Raw genomic sequence first — 15942 nt, 5'->3', positions numbered from 1 at the left:
TTCTCCACTAGTCTTAGTTCTACTGGATCTCTTCTCCACTAGTTCCTCACTAGTTTTTAATGTGTTGACGATATTGTCAATACATTTAGTCATAGTTTTAGTCATCATAGCTTAGTTTTTATTTTGTTTTCGTCAGTGAAAAAAGGTAGTCGACCAACATTTTTCTTCATAGTTTTAGTTGATGAAATTAACACTGCAGAGCTCTGAGACAAAAAACAAAACAAGTCTTTAGGTTTAAGTTTCTAATTCAAACCTGTTAATATAAACTCATTAATATGAGCTGTATCCTAGTAGGTCCTAACCATGTTCTCACCTTTAATCCAATCAGGGACAGGATCAGACTCAGAAGGCCTTTTCCATTGTCATACATCAGGTTGCTGAAACAGTTCTCCATCGGGGAACACAACAGATTCTTTGCCTGAAAAAACAAACAAAAAAACACATCAGAATAAGTAAATAAACCACAAGACAAAGTATACAGTATATGTTCTGTTCTTGTGAAAGCATGCTTGTTGTCATCATCATGCTCCTGTCTATAAATAAATAAACATGCTTGTTGTCATCACCATGCTCCTGTCTTTCTCCTGCAGGATGAGGATGCTCTCTCCCATGGTGTCTATTCCAGCTCTTCCTGCTCTGCCAACCATCTGTTTGTACTGACTTCTCTTCAGGAAGTCTGTGGCCACGTATGGAGACCGTAGAATCACCCTGTTCACACAGAGAGACACAATCACCCTGTTCACAACACGTATGGAGACCGTAGAATCACCCTGTTCACAACGGGGGGAAAAAGGAACAATGACGACCAACCCTGACCTCTGTGAAGGTTTTTAAAGTGTCAGAACTAAACACAGACCAGAGTCATTGACAAACTGCTTACCATATTTCCTCTAATAGTGACCTATTCAAGTAAAAAACGGGCCTCTATTAACTCTTTCAGTGCCACAATACGTCAAATACGTCATGAGGCCTAACGCCCCGTGTGCCACAATACGTTAAAAAAAAAAAGAAAATCTTTTTTTTTATTTTTTTTTTTTATTGGAAAAACATGTTCAGAACCGAAGATATGATGATTTGAAGATTTGCTGCTCCATTCACTTCTTGTTTAACTTTTTACTGAAAAAGGCTGTATCTCGGCTCCTAAGCACTTTTTTTTTTACAATTAATTTTGGTTGTGGCACTCAGAACCGCGTTGTTGAAACAAGCTAATACTGTGTTGGCTGGTGAAACGCTCCTAGTGAGACATATATACTCCACCCTGCAACGGTATTGTGCGCCGAGAACAGCTGACGTACAAGCTCACATTGTGTCGCGGATGCGACCGTTGTGAGCTTGTAGGTCTGCTGTTCTCTGCCGTTCTCAGAGTGCAACACGTTTGCACGGCGGAGCATAAATCAGGTTTTAGGGGATACAGCTGAGTGATCAAACAGTCAAGGAAAATAATACAAAACAAAGCGAAGGAAATCTACCCAACAATGAGTAATGAAAAAGTTAAAATGACCAGTGACCACCTGTAACTTAACACAAAATATTGGATTTATTCATTCTGATCTGTTTGAAAAATAGAGGCCTCTCTCTTGTACATGCCTCCTTTCAATAAAAGCCCGGTACCCACTACAGTTGAAACAAATACAAGCCCGGGTCACTACTAGAGGAAATACGGTACATTAGATTGCAAACACTCAGTAACCAGTGAATGCCAGCAGGGATTAAAGCCAAGGATACCAGGATGGTAACATGTTTAAGTAATAAGTGGACTACACATTTAAAAAAACCTTTTATCTAAACAAGGTTTCTTTCTGTCATTGATGCAAAAGGAAAAACAAAGTTCATATTCAGTGTTATAACAGAGTTGAAGCCGGATTAAAGAATGAATCAGGGACTGTACAAAACATCAGTGGAGAAATCAACTCATGATCCAGCCCAGGCTCCCGTTGAGTTTTACGTTCTTTTTATTGCCTTCTATTGACTTTTAAGCAGAGAAGAAACCTGCTTGCTCAGGGTGGGACAATGTCGGCTCTCTGCTTTATACGTAGTGTCTTGAGACAACTTGTTGTGATTTGGCGCTGAAATAAGACTGAATTGAATAGAAGGAAATTCAGAGGTATGTTGTTTAGTTGTCTAGGACAAAAGTGAGTGCATGCACATCCTCATCTCTGGTACAGGTGCTGGACAAATGACAGATTAACAGTTAAACAAATAAAATCTGCACACTGTTTCTCAGCTCCATTGTGTTATTGCTGCTATAACGTTACAGCAGCAATAACACAATGGAGCTGAGAAACAGAGTGCAGATTTTATTTGTTTAACCCATTAAGACCGGGAACGCATCTGTGTCATTTTAGATTTCTTTGGCTATTCAAAAATAGCAGATCTTCAAGTATGAAGAATGAAGTATTTTTTTTAAATCGTGAACATTTCTGCAAATCTTTGTATATATATTTTTTAAAGCAAACATTTGTAAGTCAAATCTTTGCTTGGGAACGGTTTTAAAAACAAAACATGTTGCTATAATATCAGTGGTTCTCAAACTTTTTTCATGTCAAGGACCCCAAAATTATATGTATTTGGCCGCGAACCCCCATCTCAAAATATTTTGTTCCAGGGACCCCCAGCAAAGATTTGCACACATTTTCACACGCTTCTAGATCTGCTATTTTTTGAATAGCCAAATAAATCTAAAAAAATCACACCCAGTGTGAAGTGGGCGGTGTGGTCACAGTGGTCATCACAGTGATGGAAGAAGTGATGGAAGAAAAGTAATATTGTGGACCAACCATTGTACACCCCTAACTTAAAAAAAACATAAATGTGTTTTTTTTAAGTGCATAGTCCTATTTATAGGGCTATGCACATGTGTCATGTTTCACTAGCCAATCACAGTCCTGAATAGACTGTGATTGGCCAATCACAGTGCAGGGTTAGGGGGGTACAATGGTGGCCAATCACAGCGCAGGGTTGGGGGGGTGCAATGGGACCCCCTGTCCAAACCTCACATATAGGGGCGGTTTCACTGCCCAAAAATGACACACAGATGCGTTCCCGGTCTAAATGGTTTAACTCTTATGTTTAGTGGTGTAAAGTAAGATAAAGTCAAATAAAGTGTATTATTATTAACCTACGAGCAGATAAAGTCAAATAAAGTGTATTATTATGAACCTGCGAGCAGATAGTCAAATAAAGTGTATTATTATGAACCTGTGAGCAGATAGAGTCAAATAAAGTGTATTATTATGAACCTGTGAGCAGATAAAGTCAAATAAAGTGTATTATTATGAACCTGCGAGCAGATAAAGTCAAATAAAGTGTATTATTATGAACCTGTGAGCAGATAAAGTCAAATAAAGTGTATTATTATGAACCTGTGAGCAGATAGTCAAATAAAGTGTATTATTATGAACCTGTGAGCAGATAGTCAAATAAAGTGTATTATTATGAACCTGCGAGCAGATAGTGAAATAAAGTGTATTATTATGAACCTGTGAGCAGATAAAGTCAAATAAAGTGTATTATGAACCTGTGAGCAGATAAAGTCAAATAAAGTGTATTATTATGAACCTGCGAGCAGATAAAGTCAAATAAAGTGTATTATTATGAACCTGTGAGCAGATAAAGTCAAATAAAGTGTATTATTATGAACCTGTGAGCAGATAAAGTCAAATAAAGTGTATTATTATGAACCTGAGAGCAGATAAAGTCAAATAAAGTGTATTATTATGAACCTGTGAGCAGATAAAGTCAAATAAAGTGTATTATTATGAACCTGAGAGCAGATAAAGTCAAATAAAGTGTATTATTATGAACCTGTGAGCAGATAAAGTCAAATAAAGTGTATTATTATGAACCTGTGAGCAGATAAAGTCAAATAAAGTGTATTATTATGAACCTGTGAGCAGAAAAAGTCAAATAAAGTGTATTATTATGAACCTGCGAGCAGATAAAGTCAAATAAAGTGTATTATTATGAACCTGCGAGCAGATAAAGTCAAATAAAGTGTATTATTATGAACCTGAGAGCAGATAAAGTCAAATAAAGTGTATTATTATGAACCTGAGAGCAGATAAAGTCAAATAAAGTGTATTATTATGAACCTGTGAGCAGATAAAGTCAAATAAAGTGTATTATTATGAACCTGTGAGCAGATAAAGTCAAATAAAGTGTATTATTATGAACCTGAGAGCAGATAAAGTCAAATAAAGTGTATTATTATGAACCTGAGAGCAGATAAAGTCAAATAAAGTGTATTATTATGAACCTGTGAGCAGATAAAGTCAAATAAAGTGTATTATTATGAACCTGTGAGCAGATAAAGTCAAATAAAGTGTATTATTATGAACCTGCGAGCAGATAAAGTCAAATAAAGTGTATTATTATGAACCTGCGAGCAGATAAAGTCAAATAAAGTGTATTATTATGAACCTGCGAGCAGATAAAGTCAAATAAAGTGTATTATTATGAACCTGCGAGCAGATAAAGTCAAATAAAGTGTATTATTATGAACCTGAGAGCAGATAAAGTCAAATAAAGTGTATTATTATGAACCTGCGAGCAGATAAAGTCAAATAAAGTGTATTATTATGAACCTGAGAGCAGATAAAGTCAAATAAAGTGTATTATTATGAACCTGCGAGCAGATAAAGTCAAATAAAGTGTATTATTATGAACCTGTGAGCAGATAAAGTCAAATAAAGTGTATTATTATGAACCTGAGAGCAGATAAAGTCAAATAAAGTGTATTATTATGAACCTGAGAGCAGATAAAGTCAAATAAAGTGTATTATTATGAACCTGAGAGCAGATAAAGTCAAATAAAGTGTATTATTATGAACCTGAGAGCAGATAAAGTCAAATAAAGTGTATTATTATGAACCTGCGAGCAGATAAAGTCAAATAAAGTGTATTATTATGAACCTGTGAGCAGATAAAGTCAAATAAAGTGTATTATTATGAACCTGAGAGCAGATAAAGTCAAATAAAGTGTATTATTATGAACCTGTGAGCAGATAAAGTCAAATAAAGTGTATTATTATGAACCTGAGAGCAGATAAAGTCAAATAAAGTGTATTATTATGAACCTGAGAGCAGATAAAGTCAAATAAAGTGTATTATTATGAACCTGAGAGCAGATAAAGTCAAATAAAGTGTATTATTATGAACCTGTGAGCAGATAAAGTCAAATAAAGTGTATTATTATGAACCTGAGAGCAGATAAAGTCAAATAAAGTGTATTATTATGAACCTGAGAGCAGATAAAGTCAAATAAAGTGTATTATTATGAACCTGTGAGCAGATAAAGTCAAATAAAGTGTATTATTATGAACCTGAGAGCAGATAAAGTCAAATAAAGTGTATTATTATGAACCTGCGAGCAGATAAAGTCAAATAAAGTGTATTATTATGAACCTGCGAGCAGATAAAGTCAAATAAAGTGTATTATTATGAACCTGTGAGCAGATAAAGTCAAATAAAGTGTATTATTATGAACCTGTGAGCAGATAAAGTCAAATAAAGTGTATTATTATGAACCTGCGAGCAGATAAAGTCAAATAAAGTGTATTATTATGAACCTGTGAGCAGATAGTCAAATAAAGTGTATTATTATGAACCTGCGAGCAGATAAAGTCAAATAAAGTGTATTATTATGAACCTGAGAGCAGATAAAGTCAAATAAAGTGTATTATTATGAACCTGAGAGCAGATAAAGTCAAATAAAGTGTATTATTATGAACCTGAGAGCAGATAAAGTCAAATAAAGTGTATTATTATGAACCTGTGAGCAGATAAAGTCAAATAAAGTGTATTATTATGAACCTGTGAGCAGATAAAGTCAAATAAAGTGTATTATTATGAACCTGAGAGCAGATAAAGTCAAATAAAGTGTATTATTATGAACCTGAGAGCAGATAAAGTCAAATAAAGTGTATTATTATGAACCTGTGAGCAGATAAAGTCAAATAAAGTGTATTATTATGAACCTGTGAGCAGATAAAGTCAAATAAAGTGTATTATTATGAACCTGCGAGCAGATAAAGTCAAATAAAGTGTATTATTATGAACCTGTGAGCAGATAAAGTCAAATAAAGTGTATTATTATGAACCTGTGAGCAGATAAAGTCAAATAAAGTGTATTATTATGAACCTGTGAGCAGATAAAGTCAAATAAAGTGTATTATTATGAACCTGCGAGCAGATAAAGTCAAATAAAGTGTATTATTATGAACCTGTGAGCAGATAAAGTCAAATAAAGTGTATTATTATGAACCTGAGAGCAGATAAAGTCAAATAAAGTGTATTATTATGAACCTGAGAGCAGATAAAGTCAAATAAAGTGTATTATTATGAACCTGAGAGCAGATAAAGTCAAATAAAGTGTATTATTATGAACCTGCGAGCAGATAAAGTCAAATAAAGTGTATTATTATGAACCTGTGAGCAGATAAAGTCAAATAAAGTGTATTATTATGAACCTGAGAGCAGATAAAGTCAAATAAAGTGTATTATTATGAACCTGAGAGCAGATAAAGTCAAATAAAGTGTATTATTATGAACCTGAGAGCAGATAAAGTCAAATAAAGTGTATTATTATGAACCTGAGAGCAGATAAAGTCAAATAAAGTGTATTATTATGAACCTGCGAGCAGATAAAGTCAAATAAAGTGTATTATTATGAACCTGTGAGCAGATAAAGTCAAATAAAGTGTATTATTATGAACCTGAGAGCAGATAGTCAAATAAAGTGTATTATTATGAACCTGTGAGCAGATAAAGTCAAATAAAGTGTATTATTATGAACCTGCGAGCAGATAAAGTCAAATAAAGTGTATTATTATGAACCTGCGAGCAGATAAAGTCAAATAAAGTGTATTATTATGAACCTGAGAGCAGATAAAGTCAAATAAAGTGTATTATTATGAACCTGTGAGCAGATAAAGTCAAATAAAGTGTATTATTATGAACCTGAGAGCAGATAAAGTCAAATAAAGTGTATTATTATGAACCTGAGAGCAGATAAAGTCAAATAAAGTGTATTATTATGAACCTGTGAGCAGATAAAGTCAAATAAAGTGTATTATTATGAACCTGAGAGCAGATAAAGTCAAATAAAGTGTATTATTATGAACCTGCGAGCAGATAAAGTCAAATAAAGTGTATTATTATGAACCTGCGAGCAGATAAAGTCAAATAAAGTGTATTATTATGAACCTGTGAGCAGATAAAGTCAAATAAAGTGTATTATTATGAACCTGTGAGCAGATAAAGTCAAATAAAGTGTATTATTATGAACCTGCGAGCAGATAAAGTCAAATAAAGTGTATTATTATGAACCTGTGAGCAGATAAAGTCAAATAAAGTGTATTATTATGAACCTGTGAGCAGATAAAGTCAAATAAAGTGTATTATTATGAACCTGCGAGCAGATAAAGTCAAATAAAGTGTATTATTATGAACCTGCGAGCAGATAAAATAAAGTGTATTATTATGAACCTGCGAGCAGATAAAGTCAAATAAAGTGTATTATTATGAACCTGCGAGCAGATAAAATAAAGTGTATTATTATGAACCTGCGAGCAGATAAAATAAAGTGTATCATTATGAACCTGTGAGCAGATAAAATAAAGTGTATCATTATGAACCTGTGAGCAGATAAAGTCAAATAAAGTGTATTATTATGAACCTGAGAGCAGATAAAGTCAAATAAAGTGTATTATTATGAACCTGTGAGCAGATAAAGTCAAATAAAGTGTATCATTATTAACCTGCGAGCAGATAAAATAAAGTGTATTATTATGAACCTGAGAGCAGATAAAGTCAAATAAAGTGTATTATTATGAACCTGTGAGCAGATAAAGTCAAATAAAGTGTATCATTATTAACCTGCGAGCATATAAAATAAAGTGTATTATTATTAACCTGCGAGCAGGTAGGTTGATGCCAGCAGCCAGCGTGGAGGTGCAGGCCAGCAGACACAGAACCCCGTCAGAATAGGCCTCCTCTATCAGCTTCCTCTCCTCCGTGGTCAGTCCACTGTGGTGGTAGGCCAGGCCGTAGGGGACGGTCTTCCTGAGGACGGGACACACACAGCCGTTCCCACTGTCCTTCAGCGCTCTGAGGAGGACATCCTTCTTCTCCTTCTGACGCAGAACAAACACCCTGAAACGTTTTTAAATGTGAAACACATGAAGTAGAGACATCTGTTAAACACATGAAGTAGAGACATCTGTTAAATACATGAGGTTGACTTAACTATCAAAGCAACATCGGTACACTGAAGCTATTCTTTATTTCTGTGTGTCCAAGAGCAGAAGAGAGGCAAATGATTTTTCCTGCACATAATGTAATCAGGCAATTCATGCACAAACAAGGGAATTAACTCTTTCTCATGCTATTCAACAGAAATGTGGAATGCCCTACCTAAAGGATTAAAGGAGTGTAAAACCCTACTCACTTTCAAAACTGCCCTAAAAAGAACACTTTCAGGAGGCTGACATTCCAAACTGGCCCCTGTCAAAGTCTTAACCATACCCCCCCCCCCTCTCCCCCTCAAACTGTTTATTGTACATATTTCATATTTTTCATACCAGTAACCTGTAAGCTGACTGTATGAAGTTCTACATATTAGATTTTTGATACATTGGACGAACCAGATGTTTTGTTTACAGTGTATATAGCACACGTGCAAATTTTCAACACCTGTGTATATCTGTCTGTCTTCTTAAATGTCATCATGATGTGAGTGCGTGGGGATCTCATTTTAAATAAGCCACTGTGCTTTTATGAGCGATCCAGTTTAGAGGACCTTGTATTGTGAATTGTACTTCCATGTACTGTTTGCATGTCTTTTCTAAAGATAAAGTATTCAATCAATCAATTAATTCAAACGGGTAACGGATTCTGTGGAAGACAGCAAGCCCTCGTAAGTAAGTAAGTAAGTAAGCCTTGCCGAGCCATGTGGCCCATAGGGCAGGAGACTATCTGCTGTTTCTGTAGCGTGAGGCAGCTTGATGTGCAAGTAATACATCCCATGGACATGACGCTAGTATGTCACAGGGACTTACCTCCAATCCAACCCTTGATGCTGAGTGCCAAGCAGGGAGGCACTGGGTCTTTGGTATGACCCGGCCAGTGTTGCATTGGTGAATTGGAAAGCGGTTGCACTCTATTTTAATGACGTCACGCACACGTCACTTAACACCTACACTACAGGTCACACAATGGACAATTGATATGCATCTAGGCTCATTCCTATGTTCATTCATGCTGGAGACAACCGGCAGTCGGCAGCTTTTGTTAACTTTGTTGAGGTGTGAATTTAAGGTTGTTTTAAATCTATTCATGTGCGTGCGCGTGCTCCTGCTCAAAATAGCGGTTGCATGGCGTGTTAGGCCGTCCCATGACCAACGCAACCCTGAGCCCGACCTCCCAATATCAGGGCGGACACTCTTAACTCATTCACTGCCACCGACGTAAAAAACGTAATTTTTTCCAATGACAAAATCTGCCACTGACGTAAAAAACGTAATTTTGCAAAAGAATTAAAAAAAAAAAAGATCTCACCGTCCTTCATCTCTCGAAGTGACACATTTCATTGTAGCACACCCGGATACGGATATGACGTCAATCGAAGATTTTCGTTTCCGCCTGCTTCCTGTTTAAGTCCCCCTCTTTTCTCGGCTTTTTTTTTTCTCCGCCGTGGAACGCTGTTTAGAGACGCTGTTTTGAAACTGCTACTACTGTAAAATGGAATGTCGCCGATTGAACATTTCTTCTCTGGGCCACTCACAACTAACCTGTGTGTCTACAAACAGTTGGATCCACGATCATAAGGGATTTAGCGAGGTCTGTGGCGAGGTGGAAAAGTAAGTGAGCCGTGACGTTCACATGGCGATACATGGGGTTTTTACACTGGGCTGGAGGAGAGAGACTCCGCCCGATCTGAATGTTTGTTGTCTGAGCGACGTGCACGACTCGCCTGTGTGTTTAGAAACGATTGGACTTGCGATCATAATGGGAAAAAAAAAATTGTGAATTTTTTAAAGTTATAAAAAACACTAAATCGCTGGCAGTGGGCAAACACAGTCAGAAATAAGTCTGGCACGGAATGAGTTGGTTCAGGACTCAGTAAGTACAGTATCATAAACGATACATGTTCAATCTTAATGCGTGTGCTATTTTGAGATAAGGGAGATTGTACATTTATTTTTCAAGAGATCTCAGTGTGTTAAACATGAAAGATGAACGTACTCTGTCAGATATCTAAACATGAATGATGAACGTACTCTGTCAGATACTTGCAGATCATCAGCGCTACGTTCTCACAGTTCTTCTTGGTGGGACAGAAGATCAGACAGGAGTGGGCGGGGATGACCTCGGTCACCAAGGCAACGATGTGGTCCGGGTCCATCTTCTGCATGTTACTGGAGTACTGAGAGACGGGACAGAGACATTCTGAGTACTGAGGGACGGGACAGAGACATTCTGAGTACTGAGGGACGGGACAGAGACATTCTGAGTACTGAGGGACGGGACAGAGACATTCTGAGTACTGAGGGACAGGACAGAGACATTCTGAATACTGAGAGACAGGACAGAGACATTCTGAGTACTGAGAGACAGGACAGAGACATTCTGAGTACTGAGAGACAGGACAGAGACATTCTGAGTACTGAGAGACAGGACAGAGACATTCTGAGTACTGAGGGACGGGACAGAGACATTCTGAGTACTGAGGGACGGGACAGAGACATTCTGAATACTGAGAGACAGGACAGAGACATTCTGAGTACTGAGAGACAGGACAGAGACATTCTGAGTACTGAGAGACAGGACAGAGACATTCTGAGTACTGAGAGACAGGACAGAGACATTCTGAGTACTGAGGGACAGGACAGAGACATTCTGAGTACTGAGAGACAGGACAGAGACATTCTGAGTACTGAGGGACGGGACAGAGACATTCTGAGTACTGAGAGACGGGACAGAGACATTCTGAGTACTGAGGGACGGGACAGAGACATTCTGAGTACTGAGGGACAGGACAGAGACATTCTGAGTACTGAGAGACGGGACAGAGACATTCTGAGTACTGAGGGACAGGACAGAGACATTCTGAGTACTGAGGGACAGGACAGAGACATTCTGAGTACTGAGGGACAGGACAGAGACATTCTGAGTACTGAGAGACAGGACAGAGACATTCTGAGTACTGAGGGACAGGACAGAGACATTCTGAGTACTGAGGGACAGGACAGAGACATTCTGAGTACTGAGAGACAGGACAGAGACATTCTGAGTACTGAGAGACAGGACAGAGACATTCTGAGTACTGAGAGACAGGACAGAGACATTCTGAGTACTGAGAGACAGGACAGAGACATTCTGAGTACTGAGAGACAGGACAGAGACATTCTGAGTACTGAGAGACAGGACAGAGACATTCTGAGTACTGAGAGACAGGACAGAGACATTCTGAGTACTGAGGGACGGGACAGAGACATTCTGAGTACTGAGAGACAGGACAGAGACATTCTGAGTACTGAGAGACAGGACAGAGACATTCTGAGTACTGAGGGACAGGACAGAGACATTCTGAGTACTGAGAGACAGGACAGAGACATTCTGAGTACTGAGGGACAGGACAGAGACATTCTGAGTACTGAGAGACAGGACAGAGACATTCTGAGTACTGAGAGACAGGACAGAGACATTCTGAGTACTGAGAGACAGGACAGAGACATTCTGAGTACTGAGAGACAGGACAGAGACATTCTGAGTACTGAGAGACAGGACAGAGACATTCTGAGTACTGAGAGACAGGACAGAGACATTCTGAGTACTGAGGGACGGGACAGAGACATTCTGAGTACTGAGGGACAGGACAGAGACATTCTGAGTACTGAGAGACAGGACAGAGACATTCTGAGTACTGAGAGACAGGACAGAGACATTCTGAGTACTGAGAGACAGGACAGAGACATTCTGAGTACTGAGGGACAGGACAGAGACATTCTGAGTACTGAGAGACAGGACAGAGACATTCTGAGTACTGAGGGACAGGACAGAGACATTCTGAGTACTGAGAGACAGGACAGAGACATTCTGAGTACTGAGGGACAGGACAGAGACATTCTGAGTACTGAGGGACAGGACAGAGACATTCTGAGTACTGAGAGACGGGACAGAGACATTCTGAGTACTGAGGGACAGGACAGAGACATTCTGAGTACTGAGGGACAGGACAGAGACATTCTGAGTACTGAGGGACGGGACAGAGACATTCTGAGTACTGAGGGACAGGACAGAGACATTCTGAGTACTGAGGGACGGGACAGAGACATTCTGAGTACTGAGGGACGGGACAGAGACATTCTGAGTACTGAGAGACGGGACAGAGACATTCTGAGTACTGAGGGACAGGACAGAGACATTCTGAGTACTGAGAGACAGGACAGAGACATTCTGAGTACTGAGGGACAGGACAGAGACATTCTGAGTACTGAGGGACGGGACAGAGACATTCTGAGTACTGAGAGACGGGACAGAGACATTCTGAGTACTGAGGGACAGGACAGAGACATTCTGAGTACTGAGAGACGGGACAGAGACATTCTGAGTACTGAGGGACAGGACAGAGACATTCTGAGTACTGAGAGACGGGACAGAGACATTCTGAGTACTGAGGGACAGGACAGAGACATTCTGAGTACTGAGGGACGGGACAGAGACATTCTGAGTACTGAGAGACAGGACAGAGACATTCTGAGTACTGAGAGACAGGACAGAGACATTCTGAGTACTGAGGAGACGGGACAGAGACATTCTGAGTACTGAGGGACGGGACAGAGACATTCTGAGTACTGAGGGACAGGACAGAGACATTCTGAGTACTGAGGGACAGGACAGAGACATTCTGAGTACTGAGGAGACGGGACAGAGACATTCTGAGTACTGAGGGACGGGACAGAGACATTCTGAGTACTGAGGGACAGGACAGAGACATTCTGAGTACTGAGGGACAGGACAGAGACATTCTGAGTACTGAGGGACAGGACAGAGACATTCTGAGTACTGAGGGACAGGACAGAGACATTCTGAGTACTGAGAGACAGGACAGAGACATTCTGAGTACTGAGAGACAGGACAGAGACATTCTGAGTACTGAGGGACAGGACAGAGACATTCTGAGTACTGAGGGACGGGACAGAGACATTCTGAGTACTGAGGGACGGGACAGAGACATTCTGAGTACTGAGGGACAGGACAGAGACATTCTGAGTACTGAGGGACAGGACAGAGACATTCTGAGTACTGAGGGACAGGACAGAGACATTCTGAGTACTGAGGGACAGGACAGAGACATTCTGAGTACTGAGGGACAGGACAGAGACATTCTGAGTACTGAGGGACAGGACAGAGACATTCTGAGTACTGAGGGACAGGACAGAGACATTCTGAGTACTGAGAGACGGGACAGAGACATTCTGAGTACTGAGGGACAGGACAGAGACATTCTGAGTACTGAGGGACAGGACAGAGACATTCTGAGTACTGAGGGACGGGACAGAGACATTCTGAGTACTGAGGGACAGGACAGAGACATTCTGAGTACTGAGGGACGGGACAGAGACATTCTGAGTACTGAGGGACAGGACAGAGACATTCTGAGTACTGAGGGACGGGACAGAGCAGAGTTGATTTTAACAGCACATTTTGATTTAGTTTTAGTCATAGTCTTTTAAATAAAATTCCATTCCTATACAGTCATTCTGTCATATTTTAGTCACCTGAAAAATTTAGTTTTTGTCTAGTTTTAGTCGACTAAATATTATAAGACTATAGTCGACTAAAACTGCAGTTGATTTAGTGTTTAGTCGACTAAAATGTATTTTGGTGGTGCCTTGATGGCGTCATAATGGCTGATTTTACACTTTTGCAAGCTGAAAATAGCCGATCTACAAGCTCACAACGCGTCGCGTTGCGACGCGTTGTGAGCTTGTAGATCTGCTATTTTCAGAGCGTAACACCCGAGCGCAACCAAACATAAAATGACTTGTCTTTTAGTTCTACTGGATCTCTTCTCCACTAGATCCCTCACTAACATTTTAGTCTGTTTTTTATTTGTTGACGAAATTGTCAATATATTTAGTCTTAGTTTTAGTCATCATAGCTTAGTTTTTATTTAGTTTTTATTTAGTTTTCGTCAGTGAAAAAAGATAGTCGACCAACATTTCTCGTCATAGTTTTAGTTGATGAAATCAACACTGATACAGAGACATTCTGAATACTGAGGAGACGATACTGACCAGAGTTGATTTTGACAGCAAATTTTGATGTCGTTTTAGTCATAGTCTTTTAAATAAAACTCCATTTAGTTTTATTCATATTTTAGTCATCTGAAATGTTTTACTGTTAGTTAGGGATGCCACCGATTTTTCGAATTTCCGAATATTCGTTAGTCTCCATAATCGAAAATGATTTTTAAAATTCGATTTTAATAATATATATTTTTTATTATTTAAAAAAAAATATTGTTTTTTTTGTAAAACTTTTTTATGCCTTAGTTTCAATCAAAATATATGCTAATACTAATAATAGTAATATTATGGTCTTAATAATTGTAAATGGCCACAGTTTGTTTTACTGTAAAGTGGAGGAAGACAGCTGTGCTGTCTGTGCAGACTCAGAGTGCTGCTGCAGCCACACACTCAGGGCCGGATTGGCCGTCGGAAGGACCGGGACTATGAAAAAAAAAAAAAACTTTTTTTTTTTTTTTTTTTTTTTCCCCATTATCAGGGGGGGTGGCGGTGCCGTCGAATAATCGAAAAATATTCGCCAGGGCTGTCCGAATTTCGAATTGGCTCAAGGTCAGATTGTGGCATCCCTACTGTTAGTCTAGTTTTAGTCGACTAAATATCATAAGATTATAGTCGACTAAATCTACAGTTGATTTAGTCGACTATAGCTGTAGTTGTAGATCTGAGTTGTTGTGTAGCTGAGTTGTAGATCTACTATTTTCAAACATTTTAGTACTTTTACTTTTGGTACTTTATGTACATTTTTTATACCAATACTTTTGTACTTTTACTCAAGTAAATTTTTTATTCTTCTTTTACTTGTAACAGAGTACTTCTACATTGCAGTATTGATACTTTTACTTAAGTAAAACATTTGAGTACTTTTTCCACCACTGCTGCTAGTCGAACACTCTCCAATCAGATAATAGTTGTTAACCATTGACACCTGAGGAACGTTTGTGGACAGCAGTGCCACCTAGTGGAAAGGTCCAACCTGTAGAGGCACTCAGTGACCTTTTTCATGCCAAGGACCCCTAAATTCATATACATTTGGCCGCGGACCCCCATTTGAAAATGTTTTGTGCCAGGGACCCCCAGAAGCAAAGATATCAGTACATTTTCGCTTTAAAAAAATATAAATATTCAAAGATATGCACACTTTTTCAAAGGTTTTTAAAAAATAGCAGATCTACAAGCTCATAGCGCGGCACTCTATGAGCTTGTAGATCTGCTATTTTTGAATAGCCAAAGCTAAGCGGTTAAAATGATTGTGACGCTATTTTAACTAATTTTGCTGGGGACCCCCTGGTACCCCCTCAAGGGCCACTGGTGGTCCCCGGACCACTGGTTGAAAACCACAGACCTATTAGGATGAAGTTACTCTTTCTAGTGTAAATAAAAATTCAACCAAATAAAGCAGAATGTGTGAAAACGTCCTCTCACACAAACACTACCGTTTATCTCAAAGCATTTTGATGAAGGTTAATGTCATTTGATCATCTCTGTGAATATTTGCTGCACAACAACAATCTCCTGTTTCCTCCAATGAACGGAACTATAAACATGCTTTTTCAACAACAGACGACAAACTTCAGCACAGCAGCACGGCCCATGATATTACAATACCAAACTAGTGGCTCTACAAACTATT

The 15942-nt window shown here is 38.8% G+C and overlaps 1 protein-coding gene across 4 annotated transcripts in view; it reads right to left on the bottom strand.

The window, feature by feature from the left end:
• The window catches only part of helq (helicase, POLQ like), a 49982-nt gene that overhangs the window by 13670 nt on the left and 20370 nt on the right, over window positions 1-15942 (bottom strand). For all 4 annotated transcript variants that reach the window (XR_013932585.1, XM_080420694.1, XM_080420696.1 and 1 more), the window contains exons 9-12: window positions 10278-10423; window positions 7912-8151; window positions 567-708; window positions 314-418 (exon numbers count right to left, since the gene is read on the bottom strand). Coding sequence is in view for 3 of the 4 variants with exons in the window: in XM_080420694.1 (XP_080276820.1) it covers window positions 314-418; window positions 567-708; window positions 7912-8151; window positions 10278-10423 (633 nt within the window). In the remaining variant the exon portion in view is untranslated. The remainder of the gene's footprint in view (window positions 1-313; window positions 419-566; window positions 709-7911; window positions 8152-10277; window positions 10424-15942) is intronic.

Source organism: Gymnoscopelus braueri (assembly GCF_963280865.1).
Source record: "Gymnoscopelus braueri genome assembly, chromosome: 23".
In the NCBI taxonomy this organism is placed as follows: Eukaryota; Metazoa; Chordata; class Actinopteri; order Myctophiformes; family Myctophidae; genus Gymnoscopelus; species Gymnoscopelus braueri.
Note: the sequence above shows the minus strand (reverse complement) of the source record. Positions and strands in the feature narration are given on the sequence as shown.